This window comes from Dromiciops gliroides, chromosome 4, assembly GCF_019393635.1.
Source record: "Dromiciops gliroides isolate mDroGli1 chromosome 4, mDroGli1.pri, whole genome shotgun sequence".
Taxonomy (NCBI): domain Eukaryota; kingdom Metazoa; phylum Chordata; class Mammalia; order Microbiotheria; family Microbiotheriidae; genus Dromiciops; species Dromiciops gliroides.
Window position 1 is genome coordinate 231,452,699 of NC_057864.1, and position 14,227 is coordinate 231,466,925.

The 14,227-nt window shown below is 41.3% G+C and overlaps 1 protein-coding gene and 2 non-coding genes across 3 annotated transcripts; all 3 read right to left on the reverse strand.

The window, feature by feature from the left end:
• Positions 1 to 1,312: 1,312 nt before the first annotated feature.
• Positions 1,313 to 9,262, reverse strand: LOC122753781 (receptor of activated protein C kinase 1). Its single transcript, XM_044001479.1, has 8 exons — positions 9,040 to 9,262; positions 6,574 to 6,745; positions 5,128 to 5,275; positions 4,379 to 4,474; positions 3,280 to 3,390; positions 2,770 to 2,910; positions 2,002 to 2,112; positions 1,313 to 1,438 (listed from the first exon to the last, which is right to left on the reverse strand). Exons 1-8 carry the CDS (start codon positions 9,146 to 9,148, stop codon positions 1,373 to 1,375), a joined length of 954 nt encoding a protein of 317 aa, XP_043857414.1. The 5' UTR covers positions 9,149 to 9,262; the 3' UTR covers positions 1,313 to 1,372.
• Positions 2,640 to 2,708, reverse strand: LOC122727084. The gene has a single exon (XR_006353041.1). It is a non-coding gene; the product is annotated as a small nucleolar RNA SNORD95 (small nucleolar RNA).
• On the reverse strand, positions 7,588 to 7,654 carry LOC122727085. The gene has a single exon (XR_006353042.1). It is a non-coding gene; the product is annotated as a small nucleolar RNA SNORD95 (small nucleolar RNA).
• Positions 9,263 to 14,227: the final 4,965 nt, after the last annotated feature.

Below are 14,227 nucleotides of genomic sequence, written 5' to 3' on the forward strand. Positions count from 1 at the left end.
CTAAACGTGACTGTAAATGGAACTTAAGGGCCTGGATCCCTTAGGGCAGGGAAAAAAAAGTCAACTATTATTTAATATGCCCCGGGCATATTAAATGTGCTCCTAGTGGCAAACTTGAAGCAAATTCCCAAGTGTGCCCCAAACAAGTTAGTGAGGCAATGGGCGTTAAATGACTTGCCCAGGGTCACACAGCTAGTAAGTGGTAAGTGTCTGAGGCCGGATTTGAACTCAGGTACTCCTGACTCCAGGGCCAGTGCTCTATCCACTGCACCACCTAGCTGCCCCAGAAGTGATTAATTTCAAAATAACATTAGTTAATATGGTTTTCTAAACTAGTGTGATCTACAGGGATCCATTTCTGGGTTTTGACACCACTGTAGTGAATATAGAGTATGCCTCCTTAAAAAGCAGAGCTCTATTTCTTTTAGGTAGTTCTTGTAGGAAATCCAGTTTTTCCTTTTACTGAATTGGGGCTGTGCCAACATTTCACTTTGGACTCCAGGTTGCTGACCTGAAATTGCTATCACTTCCCCACCAGGTTCCAAGAGCTGGGTCTTCAAATCTCTAATAGATGGGAACCTAAAGAACTACTAGGCATGGGATGTTCTAGTCTGCCTAACTGTCCTTGAGCCCCAGTTCTAATCTTGTGAACTGTACTTTTTGAATGGAGGACTCACTAGGCTTCAGTTCCCTTGTCAAAGAGTACATAACCACACCCCAAGATCCAGCAGAAGGGATGGTTAAGCTACTGCTTATGTTATGATTGTTTATCATGTATCACTAGTGTGAAGTCTTTATATTGTATCCAAATAATTAGTAATGCAGATCAAAGTCCCAAGGGGGCCTGCCTAACTTCTGCCAGGGATGATAAGAATCCCCAGCCTCAGCCCCCTTGTTAAACAATCCATAACCATACACCAGAAAGGACAGATTATGTTGCTGAGTTGTCATATCACTAGTGGGAGGTCTTTAGAGTATCCAAATAATCTCAATCCCAATTTTACTGTGAAAACAGTTGGGTGCACGAAGATCTTAGTATACTTTCATTCTTATACCATCACTGAGTAGTTTAAAGTGGGAAAGGATTATTTTTATTTCTATACATGACAAAATGGACACCAGTTAGGTAGACCTCTGGATTTTGTAGCTTGGTATAGAATAGTTCAGAGTCTGAAAATTAACAGAAAATAAACTAAATAAAAATATATAAAATACTCAAAATAATAGTTGAAACAAAATATACCATGACAAGATAGGCAAATTATAAAATTTGATTACCAGGCCAACAACCCCACCCCCCCAAAAAATAAACTTTTTTTCAAAAGGCAGAAATTAAAGTCTTTATTTCAAAATCTGATTATAGTCAACCCTTTTATCGAGTGCCAATGGTCACTTGCCACACCCGCACCAAGTTGTCTGTGTATCCAGCAAATAGAGTCTGCAGGAAAAAGACAAAATATAATTTGTCATACCCACATGCCTAGAATGCAGTCCTCCCTCCCCCTTTATAGGGCAGGGAACCCTATTCTAACACCAGTTGCTAGTGCCCCTTGGAAATTTGTGTATATTTTATATTTAATTTTCTACATGCCTAGTATCTCCTGAACTGGAAAGTCCTTGAGATCAGGAACTGGCACATCATAAGCACTTAATAATGCTTGTTGAAAAAAGGAACCACAGGAAGGCTTAGGGGAGGATGGAAACCCTACAAATCAAAGGATGCCATTCTAGTTATCCCTTCATTTCCCAGAAAAGTGAAATGAGATGTGAAGTAACTTGTCCAAAGTATTATTAAGGAAGTAGAAGAGGCAACATCCAAATCCGAATCCTCTTTCCACTGTTCCACCTTGCTTCTCCAATAAATTCCAATTCCAAGTAATTTCCCCAAGCCCACGGGCAAAAGCAGGGACTGCTTTCAACAATTCTTTCCCAGTGTATCTAAGGGTCCAAGGGTTCTTTGATACAATCAACTTGGTCTGGAAGAACAGGATGAAGACTTACCTGACCATCAGCAGACCAGGCTAAGGAAGTACACTGGGGAGGCTCAGCCTTGCTGCTGGTGCTGATCACTTCTTGCTTAAGCTCATCCACAATGATTTTACCCTCTAGGTCCTGAAATTAACAATATTGACTAGAATTAAATTATTAGGGTTTTGCAAAGTGCATTTATATATATTTACAATATATTTCTCCCCATTAATTTTTTTTTTTAGTGAGGCAATTGGGGTTAAGTGACTTGCCCAGGGTCACTCAGCTAGTGTTAAGTGTCTAAGGCCGGATTTGAACTCAGGTACTCCTGACTCCAGGGCCAGTGCTCTATTCACTGCGCCGCCTAGCTGCCCCATTAAATTTTATTTGACTCACATACTTGGCAAGTGGGTATTATCCCCAATTTAGAGAGGCTGAGAATAAGCAGTGGAGGCAGGAATAGAAACATTTTTCTCCCTTGACACACAGGGATGTAATTATTTCTGAATAACAAGAGAGGTATGGGGGTATCATTCTCCAGAATTTACTAAATTATCCCACAAGACACGTCAACTCTTTCCCCTTCCCTTAAAGGATACGGGACACTCACTCCCTACTAGATATATAAAGCAACATCCCACCCTAACTTCAAATCTTGAAGTGCCAGGAAATTGCTCAGAAACAGCCTCTGGGTTTCAGCAAAGTACATCAGATGGCATGTTGGGGTTCATCACAGCTCTTCCATGGCCCCTAGGCCCCTTCCACTAATATTTCTCTGAAAATCTGAAATCTATCACTCACCCAGATCTTGATGCTGGGCCCAGTGGCAGCACAGAGCCAGTAGCGATTGGGGCTGAAGCAAAGGGCATTGATTATATCACCACCATCCAAAGTATAGAGGTGTTTACCCTCATTGAGGTCCCACAGCATGGCCTGACCATCCTACAAAGAGAATACAGAAATATTCCCATATAGTTCATTTCCTGTGAATCAATCCATTTCATTCTAGACCCCATTCCTCCTGCTCTGGAACTGCCTGTATGTAAACCTTCAGTTCCTGTCATTTTCCCTATTCCTTCAGAAGCTGAAGGAGCCAGAATGCAATTAACTTTACTCTTCTAGCAGTCCCAATGATGTATCAGAAAATCATAGTGATCATTGAAATTCTGATTCTAACTACAAATCCAGCAGTCCCCACTCTAGTGGGGACTAGCCTTAGTTCCCATGAAACTCAGCTACAACATACTATGGTTGTCTTATACTTAACTCTTGGGTAGTTTTTTTGGATGAAGTTCCTCCCACCCCTCATACCTTGCCTCCAGAGGCACAGAGAGAGCCATCAGGAGAAACTGTAACTGTGTTTAGGTAGCCTGTATGGCCAATGTGGTTTGTCTTCAGTTTGCAGTTGGCCAAGTTCCAGACCTAGGCATATAAGAGAAAAATTTCAGAGGGATCCATAATTAACTTGCAATTTTTCAGTCTTCTTGAGGCTGATGATCAGAAGTCAATGATAAAAATCCGATAGAAACTTGACTTTAGAATGGATTTCTCTTCCTTAGGGGTAAACAAAACATGCTTGATACTTGTACTCTTTAAAATCTTATGATAGTCATACAATTTTATTCTTTCATCATTAGAAGTAGTAAGTGCTTACAAGGATTATTTTTCCTCTTAAAACTAACACCCAGATAAATTATTTGCTAACTTAGGCCACAAAGCAGAGTTGAAAATCTTAACCCAGGCCTTTGGCTAGATTAGTTTCCTAGTTGAGTTGTAAGATTGCTATCTTTGCATCAAATCGGAAAAGTTTGATATCTAAGACATTGATACATACTAAGGCCCAGAGAAAACTATTTCTCAAAAGTAGTCAAAGGATATGAAGTTTTATAAAAGCAAATTTTCACCCATCATAATTAAAACAAAATATGAGAAGCAACAGAAAATATAAGAGTGATCAGAAAATAGCCAACTAACACACTGTAGAACTGAGAATTGGTCCCACCATTTTGGACCAAAATTTCTGCAATTATAAGAGAAAAGTATCTAAATAATTTGTAACCTTTCAACCCAGTGATACAACTGGGCACATTATTTCCAGATTAAAGTAAAACTTCCTTTACCAACCAAAATATTCACAGCAATACTTTCTCTGAGATAAAACAAAATTGGTGACCAATGATTGGAAAACTAAACAAAATTATATGAACATAAGAACAAAGGAATCATGGGGTTAAGGGCAAATATAAACTGATAGATATAACCAACAAAAGTGTCTTTAGCCATGTCTTCAGGAAGTGAAGACCTTGAAATTGTGAAAAGTATTTTTTTTTAAATGAGCAGAAAAACTGTCAAATTGAGGAGCAGGTTAAGTAAGCCAACACCTAGATCCAGTTTGACCACTCACTCTCACCTTGACCAGCTTGTCCCAGCCACAGGAGACAATGATGGGGTTGCTGCTATTGGGTGAAAAACGAACACAGGACACCCACTCTGAGTGGCTCTCATCCTGCAGGATGTTCAAAAGGGAAAAGTTAGGTACAATTCCTATCCCTGTTAGCTTTAAGGCTGTGGTTCTGTTGACTTCCATTTCTTCACTCTAGTTTGTTCAAAAGGGATTTAGAGTAGATGAGAAAATACTTCCTGCCATACTCGTGCATGTACCATAACCTTAAAGTTACTGTAATTCCAACATTAATTAACCAGTTCCATTAACTCTATCCATCTGAACCTGCCCCTCACAGCCACTTACAGAACAGAATTTCAGAGATGGAAGTCCATTTATACTATACTATTCCTTGCTCAAAAGATGAGGAAGTTCTTACTTAGGTATAAAAAGGGTTTATACAGCTATACTTATTTGTGTAAAAGTACCACCACCCCTATAAATGAAGGAATTTCAAAGCAGGGACTGTCATTTGCATACACAGACCAATATTCTGCATTAACAAAATCTCAATAAACATTAGACTGACAACAGAACCAGAGATCATACTTTAGGGGGAAGGGGGGAGTAGCAAAGGATGGGGACGACATGGGTAACTAGGGTTAACCATAGTACATGCAAATGGACTTAAAACTGTATGGTACAATAAAAACCCCAGGTCTTGTGATATGTATTATGCAAATTATATAACCATGAATTCTATACTGACTTTTTACCTGCACAGTGTATTTACAGACACCCAGGGTGTTCCACAGCTTGATAGTCTTATCCCGGGAACCAGAGACAATTTGCCGGTTGTCTGAAGAGAAGGCTACACTCAGCACATCCTTGGTGTGACCAACAAAGCGCCTGGTGGTAGTGCCACTAAATGGGAAGACAGTATTTTTCTAAAGCATATGAATTCCCTTTCTCCCAAGACAGTCTTCCACACCCCTCTTCTACACTGGGTTTTTCATAGCCTCCTATATCTTTATAACCCACCATGGAAAATGGCACCTTCTTTATGCTACCCAGAACCCCTTGCTGAAATCATAGTTCCAATTTCTAATACTGGTCCCAGCAGACAATGAAACACCTTCCTCCCCTGGATTTGGGGGATAAAGGGAGTAGGGGAGAGTCTACAGTGTCAGATGACATCACTTTGTTTCACCTAATTTTCTTTGCAATAAGGCAGAGTTGGGGGAGCTGGAGAGAATCAATATTACCTTTATTGTAAAATATTTATGCTTATAGTTTAAGGTCCCATCAGAATTGCAGGACTTGTCTTCAGTCCCCCCCTGGGGGGAGGTCAGCTGACAGTGTCATGCTCTCATCACTGGGATTAATTCTTTGCTAGATAAGTATCCTGCCCTCAGAACAATTCTCCTGGCAGCTATTTGTTTCACTGTCTTGAAGATTCAGGCCACAAAACTTCCCTACCCTAATTACCCAGCCCTTGTAAAGAACTAATGGTCATGGGCAGCTAGGTGGCACAGTGGATAGAGCACCAGCCCTGGATTCAGAAGGACCTGAGTTCAAACCCGGCCTCAGACACTTGACACTTACTAGCTGTGTGACCCTGGGCAAGTCACTTAACCCTCATGCCACCAAAAACAAAAAAAACCTAATGGCCCAATTAAAATGAGTTTTTTGGTTTTTTTTTGCTCAACATCCCCTAGGACTATTTTTCCCTTTTCAAACTATTACCCCGAGGCAGCTAGGTGGTGCAGTGGATGGAGCACCGGCCCTGGATTCAGGAAGAACTGAGTTCAAATCCGGCCTCAGACACTTAACACTTACTAGCTGTGTGACCCTGGGCAAGTCACTTAACCCCAATTGCCTCACTTCAAACAAAAACTATTACCCCACTTGAAGACCTGGAGCACACACCAATTTATTTAACTCATGCCCCATATTTCTGTTGTGTCCAACTCTTTGTGACCCCATTTGGGGGTTTCTTGGCAAAGATATTCGAATGGTTTGCCATTTTCTTTTCCAACTCATTTTACAGATGAGAAACTGAGGCATACATGGTTAAGTGACTTGCCTGGGGTCCCATAGTTTTCAAGTGTTTATGTAATTCCAGGGCCCTACTTCCGCCCCTCTTCTATCCTACCTATCTTTTGCTAAGGACCTAAGTTTAATACCTACCCCTAGAGGTAGCCATTCAAGTAGGTACTTACGTTGTAAGATCCCACAGTCTTAGTGTGCCATCCCAGGAGCCCGAGAGTGCAAACTGGCCATCAGAGGAAATAACCACATCACTAACAAAATGTGAGTGACCCCTGAGGGCACGCTGGGGGATCCCATAGTTTGTTTCATCTCTGGTAAGCTTCCACATGATAATGGTTTTATCTGGATAGGAGGGAACAAATAAAGAAGAATATGAGTAAAAGGAAACTGACCTCTCAATTCCATCTCTCCCCAACCTATACCCCCAATCTCTTATATCCCTTGTCACAGCTATGGGCCCTCATTACCATACTGGTTCTTCCTGTGTCTCCCTCCTACCAAACAAATAAAAGGTCAAATTCCTTTGCCTACAATTCAAAATCTACCATTTCAGTCTCACATTCCTTAATCTATGTCCCAGAAACCCAAACTACATTTCTCAAACATTCCTTGTCCCTTCTCACCTCCTAAGGCCATATCTCCTTCCCAACTTTTCCTAAATTTTCATCCACAAAAGTTTGACTCAAAAACTCTTCACCAAGGCCTAGCAGTGCTCTGAACACTAAAATAGCTTCATGCATATTCATTAAATGGAAGAAACTAGGAAAGCTTGGAAAGGGGACTTGTCTGGGTCACATGCACCCCCAATGATCCTGTTATTCTCATTTTAGGCATAAGAAAAAACACCCAAAGGGGTTAAAGTGATTTAACCAACATTACAGTACAACCAGAACCAGACAGGTCTCCTTACTCCCAACCCAGCACTCTTTTCAATACATCACAATATTCCAAAAGTAAAACTGTGCAGTTAGTATTCGAAATACAGAAACTGCTGTAGTGTCCCACTGGACGACAGGAAGTCACTTCTGTGACCCAACTTTCTCACCTTCCCAACTCCATTTGCCTTTCTTGTATCCCCCAAATTTAGGAAAGTACCTTGCACATAGTAGATGCTTAATAAAAACTAGCTGAATATAAAGTTACTTCTCCAGGAATGAAAAGACCCAGTTCAAAGGACAAAGCAGAAGCTCAGAAACAGCCTCTGTATTCAGCATGGGCAATCAGATGGCATGTTAGAAAAATCATCATTGCTTCTCTCTGCCCCCAAAAACTTCACTGGGGAGAAACAACTTCCTCTTCTCTTCTCTCACCCCCCCAATCTTCCTTATGTCTTAAAAACACTTAACAAGTAATCGTGCTGTTATAGGGGTTTGGGTTAGGGATCCAAAGGAATTCCTCTATGTCCTAGGTTCTGGATACACAAAGGTGAAAACAATCCTTTGATTCAATCAAGTTATATATTAGGATCACCTAGTACAATTACTTAGCAAGATAAAGAAACTGGACTGGAGAGGTTAAACAGCCTTGGCCTAACATCACACAGGAAGGGACAGAACTAGAATTTGAACCCAGGTCCTTACACTAAAAGCCAATACTCTTTCCATAGCACCTTGAGCAAGCACTTAGAATCCAGAAATCACTAAGCCAGGGAAACCTGGAAGACCTGAGTTCAAAAAGTGTCTCACTTAGTAGCTGTATGACTCTGGGCAAGCCACTTAACCTGTTTGCCTCGACTCTAGGAACAAGGGAAATCCAATAACCAAGATTCACAGGTTCCATTCAGAGGTCCTTGTCCTTATCAGAGGTCAACTGTCTTGGGCACCAAAGGCGCGGTCCAGGATAAGATGGGGCGAGGGCCATTAGGTTTAGAAGGAAAAAAAAGGTCCTTAGATCAGAACACTCAGCTCGAACATCCCTGAACGAGTGACCGCTTCTGCCTCCCATCTTTCAGTAAGAATATGGGTATCACCTCCTCAATGTCTCCAGATTTCCTAGGGTCACATAGCTAAGTGTCTGAGGCCACATTTGAACTCGGGTCCTCTTGACTCCAGTCCCATGCTCTACCCACTGCGCCACCTAGCTGCCCCAGCAACCAACTTGCAAGAGTCTACTTTCCATCTCATCCCATAATCAGAAGAGAACGGCTCAGCAAGTTAGCCCTCACCCCAAACTTTTTCCCTCAGAGCAATTATGACATTATTATGCGCGACCCCTTTTATCTCGGATACATGATAGTCTGGGTCCCCACCTCCATTAAGAGAACAATTTTATCCAGCCCGTGTCTCACCCCACAACCAAAATGAGCTTTACCCAACTTTCCCGGAGTACCCTCTTCTCTACCCCGACCCCGTAAGCTAGGGTTTCTGCCGCCATCAGCCAGGGCAAAGTGATCGTCTAAGTACAAATGCTCTTCCACCTCCCCAAACCCTGCGGTCCGTCCTCCTTCCGCACTGGAATTTTGTCTTCCATACCCTTAGTAAAGGCAGACATTCCTCCTACAATCCCCTATCATCACCACCATCCTCCTCGCCTTCCACCACCCCCCACCCCCACCCCGGTTAGTGAGATAGCCTCCCCTAACCTCCCCCCCCCACCCCGCCCTCCGCCCCTGGCAGCCGTGATCCGAAGCGCTGTACCTCGGGAGGCTGACAGGATCATGTCTGGGAACTGGGGAGTCGTAGCGATCTGGGTCACCCAGCCATTGTGGCCTTTAAGGGTACCCCGAAGGGTCATCTGTTCAGTCATGATGACGAGACTTCGGGGGATCGCTCCAGGAGGAAGGATGGATCCAGATTGCACGGAGAGAGCCCAGCCAGCGCTCCTACACGTTAGGAGCCTAGCAAGAAAAGAGAGAGCAGCTTCCGGCCGGAATCGGATATACCCTAAGTTCCCGGATCCTGTTCAAAATGGCGATCCTACGTAACACGTTTCCGTACGAAATGGCGGAGGTATTGTCTACAGCCAATAGGCGAAAGAGGGTTGTCGTTGGGGGCGGGGCGGCAAAACGAGCGTGCGTCATGACGTTCTCTCCCAGGGTCAGCGGAGCATCATGGCCGTATTTTTGTACTTTCGTGTCTTTGGTATTTGCGGCCCTAAACCAGAATAGAAACCTATAAAGAGAGCCATGAAGCCACATTAGGTAGTAAGGGGGGAGAGGACTTTAGGTAATGAGAGAAGCGAAAATTGTACGGTTAGTGGGCCTGGGTCGGACTGGGTCTTTGCGCATCCTTCGCCCACGCATTGTTATTAAAGATCGGTAGACGCTGAAAATATCGCTTTCAGGATCGGGGGTTTGCGCCCTACGCTAACTGCTTTGCTTTTTTAATGCTACCCATCCCTTCTTGGCTAAGCACCTCCACCAAAAATAGGAGCATTTCTTATGCAAAATAGAACAAATGAGGATTGTAATGGAACTATGAATCTTTTAAATACTGCTTTTTACATAGATGCTAAAGTCAACACTTTATTTTCAATACTACCCTGTTTTTCTCCGCTTCCTTCTGAGCTTCCTTTTCCCTACATGCTTTAAAAAATGTTTCAATGGTCCTTTTGGGGGGACAAGTGCTTCACCAACATCTTCAGCCCTTTCCTTGTCCTCCCACCCCCATTAAAAAGAAGAGAAACGACTTGTAACAATGTTTCTCTTTCGTTTTATGCTATGTTCTCTGATTTAGGCTTGCATCGCTACTTCTGTTCATACTTTCCAAGTTTCTCTGAACTCATCTATTGTCATTTTTTTGGTGGCACAATGATATTTCATTACATTCATATGACACATGTTATCCACCATTCCCCATTTAATGAGATACCCTTAATTTCCAGAGTTTTTTATCCCTTTAATTTCTTTCTTGAGAATCAGGAAGGCGGTTTTATTCCAATATGGAATGTGGAATATTATACTCACCAATATGGAATGTGGAATATTATACTCACCCTGATGATATATTTTATAATGCTTGTTGATTGAGAGCAATTGCTGTTAAGTATTAAGTATTTGAGGAATAGTAAGGAAAAATTGATCAAAATCTCCTTTTCATTTCTCTTACTAGTTTCCAAAAGAATTTGAATTTCCTGTATCTCCTCCTATTTCTAATCTTGCCTCCATACAACTACAAAACTGGCATTCCATTTAGGTCACCTGCTCCACAAACTTTGGTAAGAGTCACTTGTAGGATTACCTGCAGTCTAGGGGAGTGGGGAGGGGAGTGAGGGAGGGAGAAAAATTTGAAATTGGAAATCTTATCTAAACAAATGTTGAAAACTAAAATTAATTAATTAATTTTAAAATTAAATTAAATTTTTTTTAAAAGTCACCTGTAGGATAAAATACAAATTCTTCCTTGGCATTAAAAGTCCTTCATAATCTGGTTCCAGTTTATCTTTCCAATTTGATTATGCATTACTCTATTTTAGCAACTCAATGTCCCAGTCGTAATGACTGACTTGCTCTTTCCCATACATATTTCATCATTGCCCAAGTGCCTTTTATAAGTTTATGTTCTTCTCCTCCTCAACTCTTAAGTTTTGGAACCCCTATTTTCCTTCAAAGCTCAACTCATGAGTTTTCCTGATTTCCTCAATTGTGTAGGAGGATACCAAACTATTTTGTATATATACATATATAGGTATACGTGTAATATGTACATGCACATATGTATGCACCAATGTATATAAGCATGCATGTATATATAATATGTGCATTTTTATACTGCTATACACACACATACACAGAGAGTCTAGCATTAGGGCTTAGGGGAGATGCATATTGTTTTGCTGGTATTTTTTGAGATTCCCACTGGTGGTCACTACTTCCCAGCTACTCTTCTTCAAAGAAAATATCCTCTCCTTCACAAAGGTTGGTTTTTAAAATGACTGAAAACTATAATAATATATCTTGCCCTGAGGGAAAATGGGATGGGAAGGAGATAGGAGGGAGAAGGAAGGAAGGACAGATTGGGGGAGGGAGCAGTAAAAAGCAAAACACTTTCAAGGAAGGTGAAGATGTTCTGCATAACTGCACATGTATGTGTGAGGGAAAAATTCATCCTTTTCTCAATAATTCTCAGGAACTCAGCATCAATGTGACAAAGGCTCTTTATTTTCTTCACATGAGAAAGAGGCACCCTAGTGTACAGCTAGTGGGTGCTTGAAGAGGGGCTCGAAGGCCCTGTTTTATACCCTAGGCCCTAAGGCAAATGGACCCTCCCCTTTTTCATCACTGGTCATCATTACTCAAGGATTACAATCTATGCACATAAACTAGCTAATCAGATGCAGTATTCCCACCCCTCTTCCTTGTATGGGCAGAACTCAGGAGTGGACCTTATACTTCCTTATATGGACACAACTATGGAGTGGACCTTATTGAGACCAGGGCTCCAGACCTTTGTCCTTCAAACAGGTCAGGAGGAGTATGACTGACTGTTATATCCACATTGAGAGGAGACAACTACCCATTTTCTCACTGTATGACTCATACTGACTTGCTTGATTTCATAGGGAGGGTTGAGGAGGGAGGGAGGAAGAAAAATTTAGAACACAGAATTAGCTCAAAGACCTTAATCTCATTCAGAGTGGGCTCAAGGAGGGAATAACATATACACCCAATTGGAAGGAGTAATCTATTTAACCCTATAGGAAAGTAGGAAGGGAAGAGGATAAAAAGGGAATGGTGAAAGAAGGGCAGAGCCAGAGTGGGGGAGGGGGCAGTCAGAAACAAAACACTTTTGAGGAGGAATAGGGTAAAAGAAGATAGAAAATAGAGTAAATATCATGGAATAGGATGGAAGGAAATAGTTATGACAATTGACTATAATGGAAAACGTATGGTACCTACTCTGCTGCACTATTGTGAAGAAAATTCTTTGTCAAGTTTAAGGTACTATATAAAAGTTATGAGCAGGACGTTATCAGAAAAACCTGGAAAGACCTACATGAACTGAAGCAGAGTGAAGTGTACTGTATACAAAATAACAGCAATAGTGTAAGATGATCAGCTGGGAAGCACATGGAAGCAATGTAGTGATCCAATATAAATCTGAAGGATTTATGAAAATTGCAATCCATCTACAGAAAAAGAATTGATGGTATCTGAAAACAAATCGAAGCATTTTTTGACAGTTCCTTAATTTGAAGTTTTGTTTTTATCTATTTTCTCTCATAACCTAGCTAATGTGAAGATGTTTTCCATGACTACTCATGTATAACTTAAATTGATTGCTTGAGTTCTTGGGGGTTGGGGGTGGGAAGGGAGGGAGGAAGAGAAGTTGGAACACAAAGTTTTTAAAAATTGATGTAAAAATGTGTTTTTACATGTAATTTGGAAAATAAAATTCTAAACAGAGAAAAATAAAATAAAATAAAATGACTGAAAACAAGGGGAAGGAAAATGACTATGGCTTAGTAGCCACCAGTCATATTAGTCCCAGCTTGTCAGAGCTGCAATGAAAGTTATTAATTCATTGCCCAGGAAGATGAAAATCTAATTTTCTCTCTATGTTCTGGGAAGGTACAAAAAATTGAATTAATAATTCTCTTTTGTTCACCTTGAACCCTCAGATAGGAAAATAGATGTGTGTTTTAAAATTTTTTTTCTCTCACTCCCATATGGTATTTCCACTCTATTACTTTGCTGAATTTGAGTAATGAATGAATGAATGAGTAAATGAAGCATATATTAAGCACTTACTATCTGCATAATAGTGATCTGCTAAGCTGGGGCTATAAACAGAAAAGGAAAATAGTCTGTGCTTTCAAGAAGCTTAAGATATGAGAAAAGTCCCATTATCATTAGGGTGCTACAAAGCAGATATTAATACCTTTTTTCAAAATATCATTTCTAGGGGTGCAGCTAGGTGCCACAGTGGATAGAGCACTGGCCCTGGATTCAGGAGGACCTTAATTCAGACACTTGACACTAGCTGTGTGACCCTGGGCAAGTCATTTAACCCCCGCTGCCCCACAAAAAACAAAAAAATTTCATTTCTACTGATAAAATGATATCTGTTTCTGATGTTGAAACATTTGACAGGGCCAGAGGCTTTGGCAGCAAGAACTTTTTTTCCAGGTTTTCAGTAGCTATGGCTGAAGCACTTGCAGGAGTAATTGCCAAGGAATTTCTTCCCAGAATGATAGCTAAGGACACTGGTCTGGAAGCATTGCTATTCTAAAACTCTTGAGTTCAGGATATTGGGCTACCTCTATCTAAGGGAGATGCTGGTCAAAGTAGCAGTAGTTTTTTTACTTACCTGGTACATGATGATACCACCTTGCTCTCAGGGTGTCCTGCTGCTTAGGTTCACTTAGCTGCTTGATGTGTGACAGTTGTCAAATGAACCATAACTGGCCTTTAAGTTGGGAATGGCCAGAGCTAAACAGAGCAGGCTAGTGACAGGTGAGTCAGGAATCAAAGAGAAGTTTTATTTTCAGAGTGAAGGAAACTGCTTATAAGCAAGAACACATGTGCTGGGGGCCTGCCCGTAGTGGAGGGCCAAGGCAGTGTCGAAGATCTCAATACTTATACCAATGGCTATGCACTAAGCTGTAGCTTTGACAGTGAGTTGTAACTGCAACACAGCAACAATGTGACAAGTTTGATTCATAGCAAGCCTTCATGGCTGGAACATGGGTACTTTTCCAAGCTTGTCCAGTGCTTCTCTGAGTTCAGAGAACACCTGGTACTGTTCAAAGCAATACAATAATTATGTGATTTTGCTAGAGGGTGGGTGCACAGGATTGTTGTTTTGTCAAGCTCAGGATACAACTTGCTTGCTTCTAATATTTTGTCATGATTTATTAGTAGTTAGTGGAGATGGCTGGTCCTTT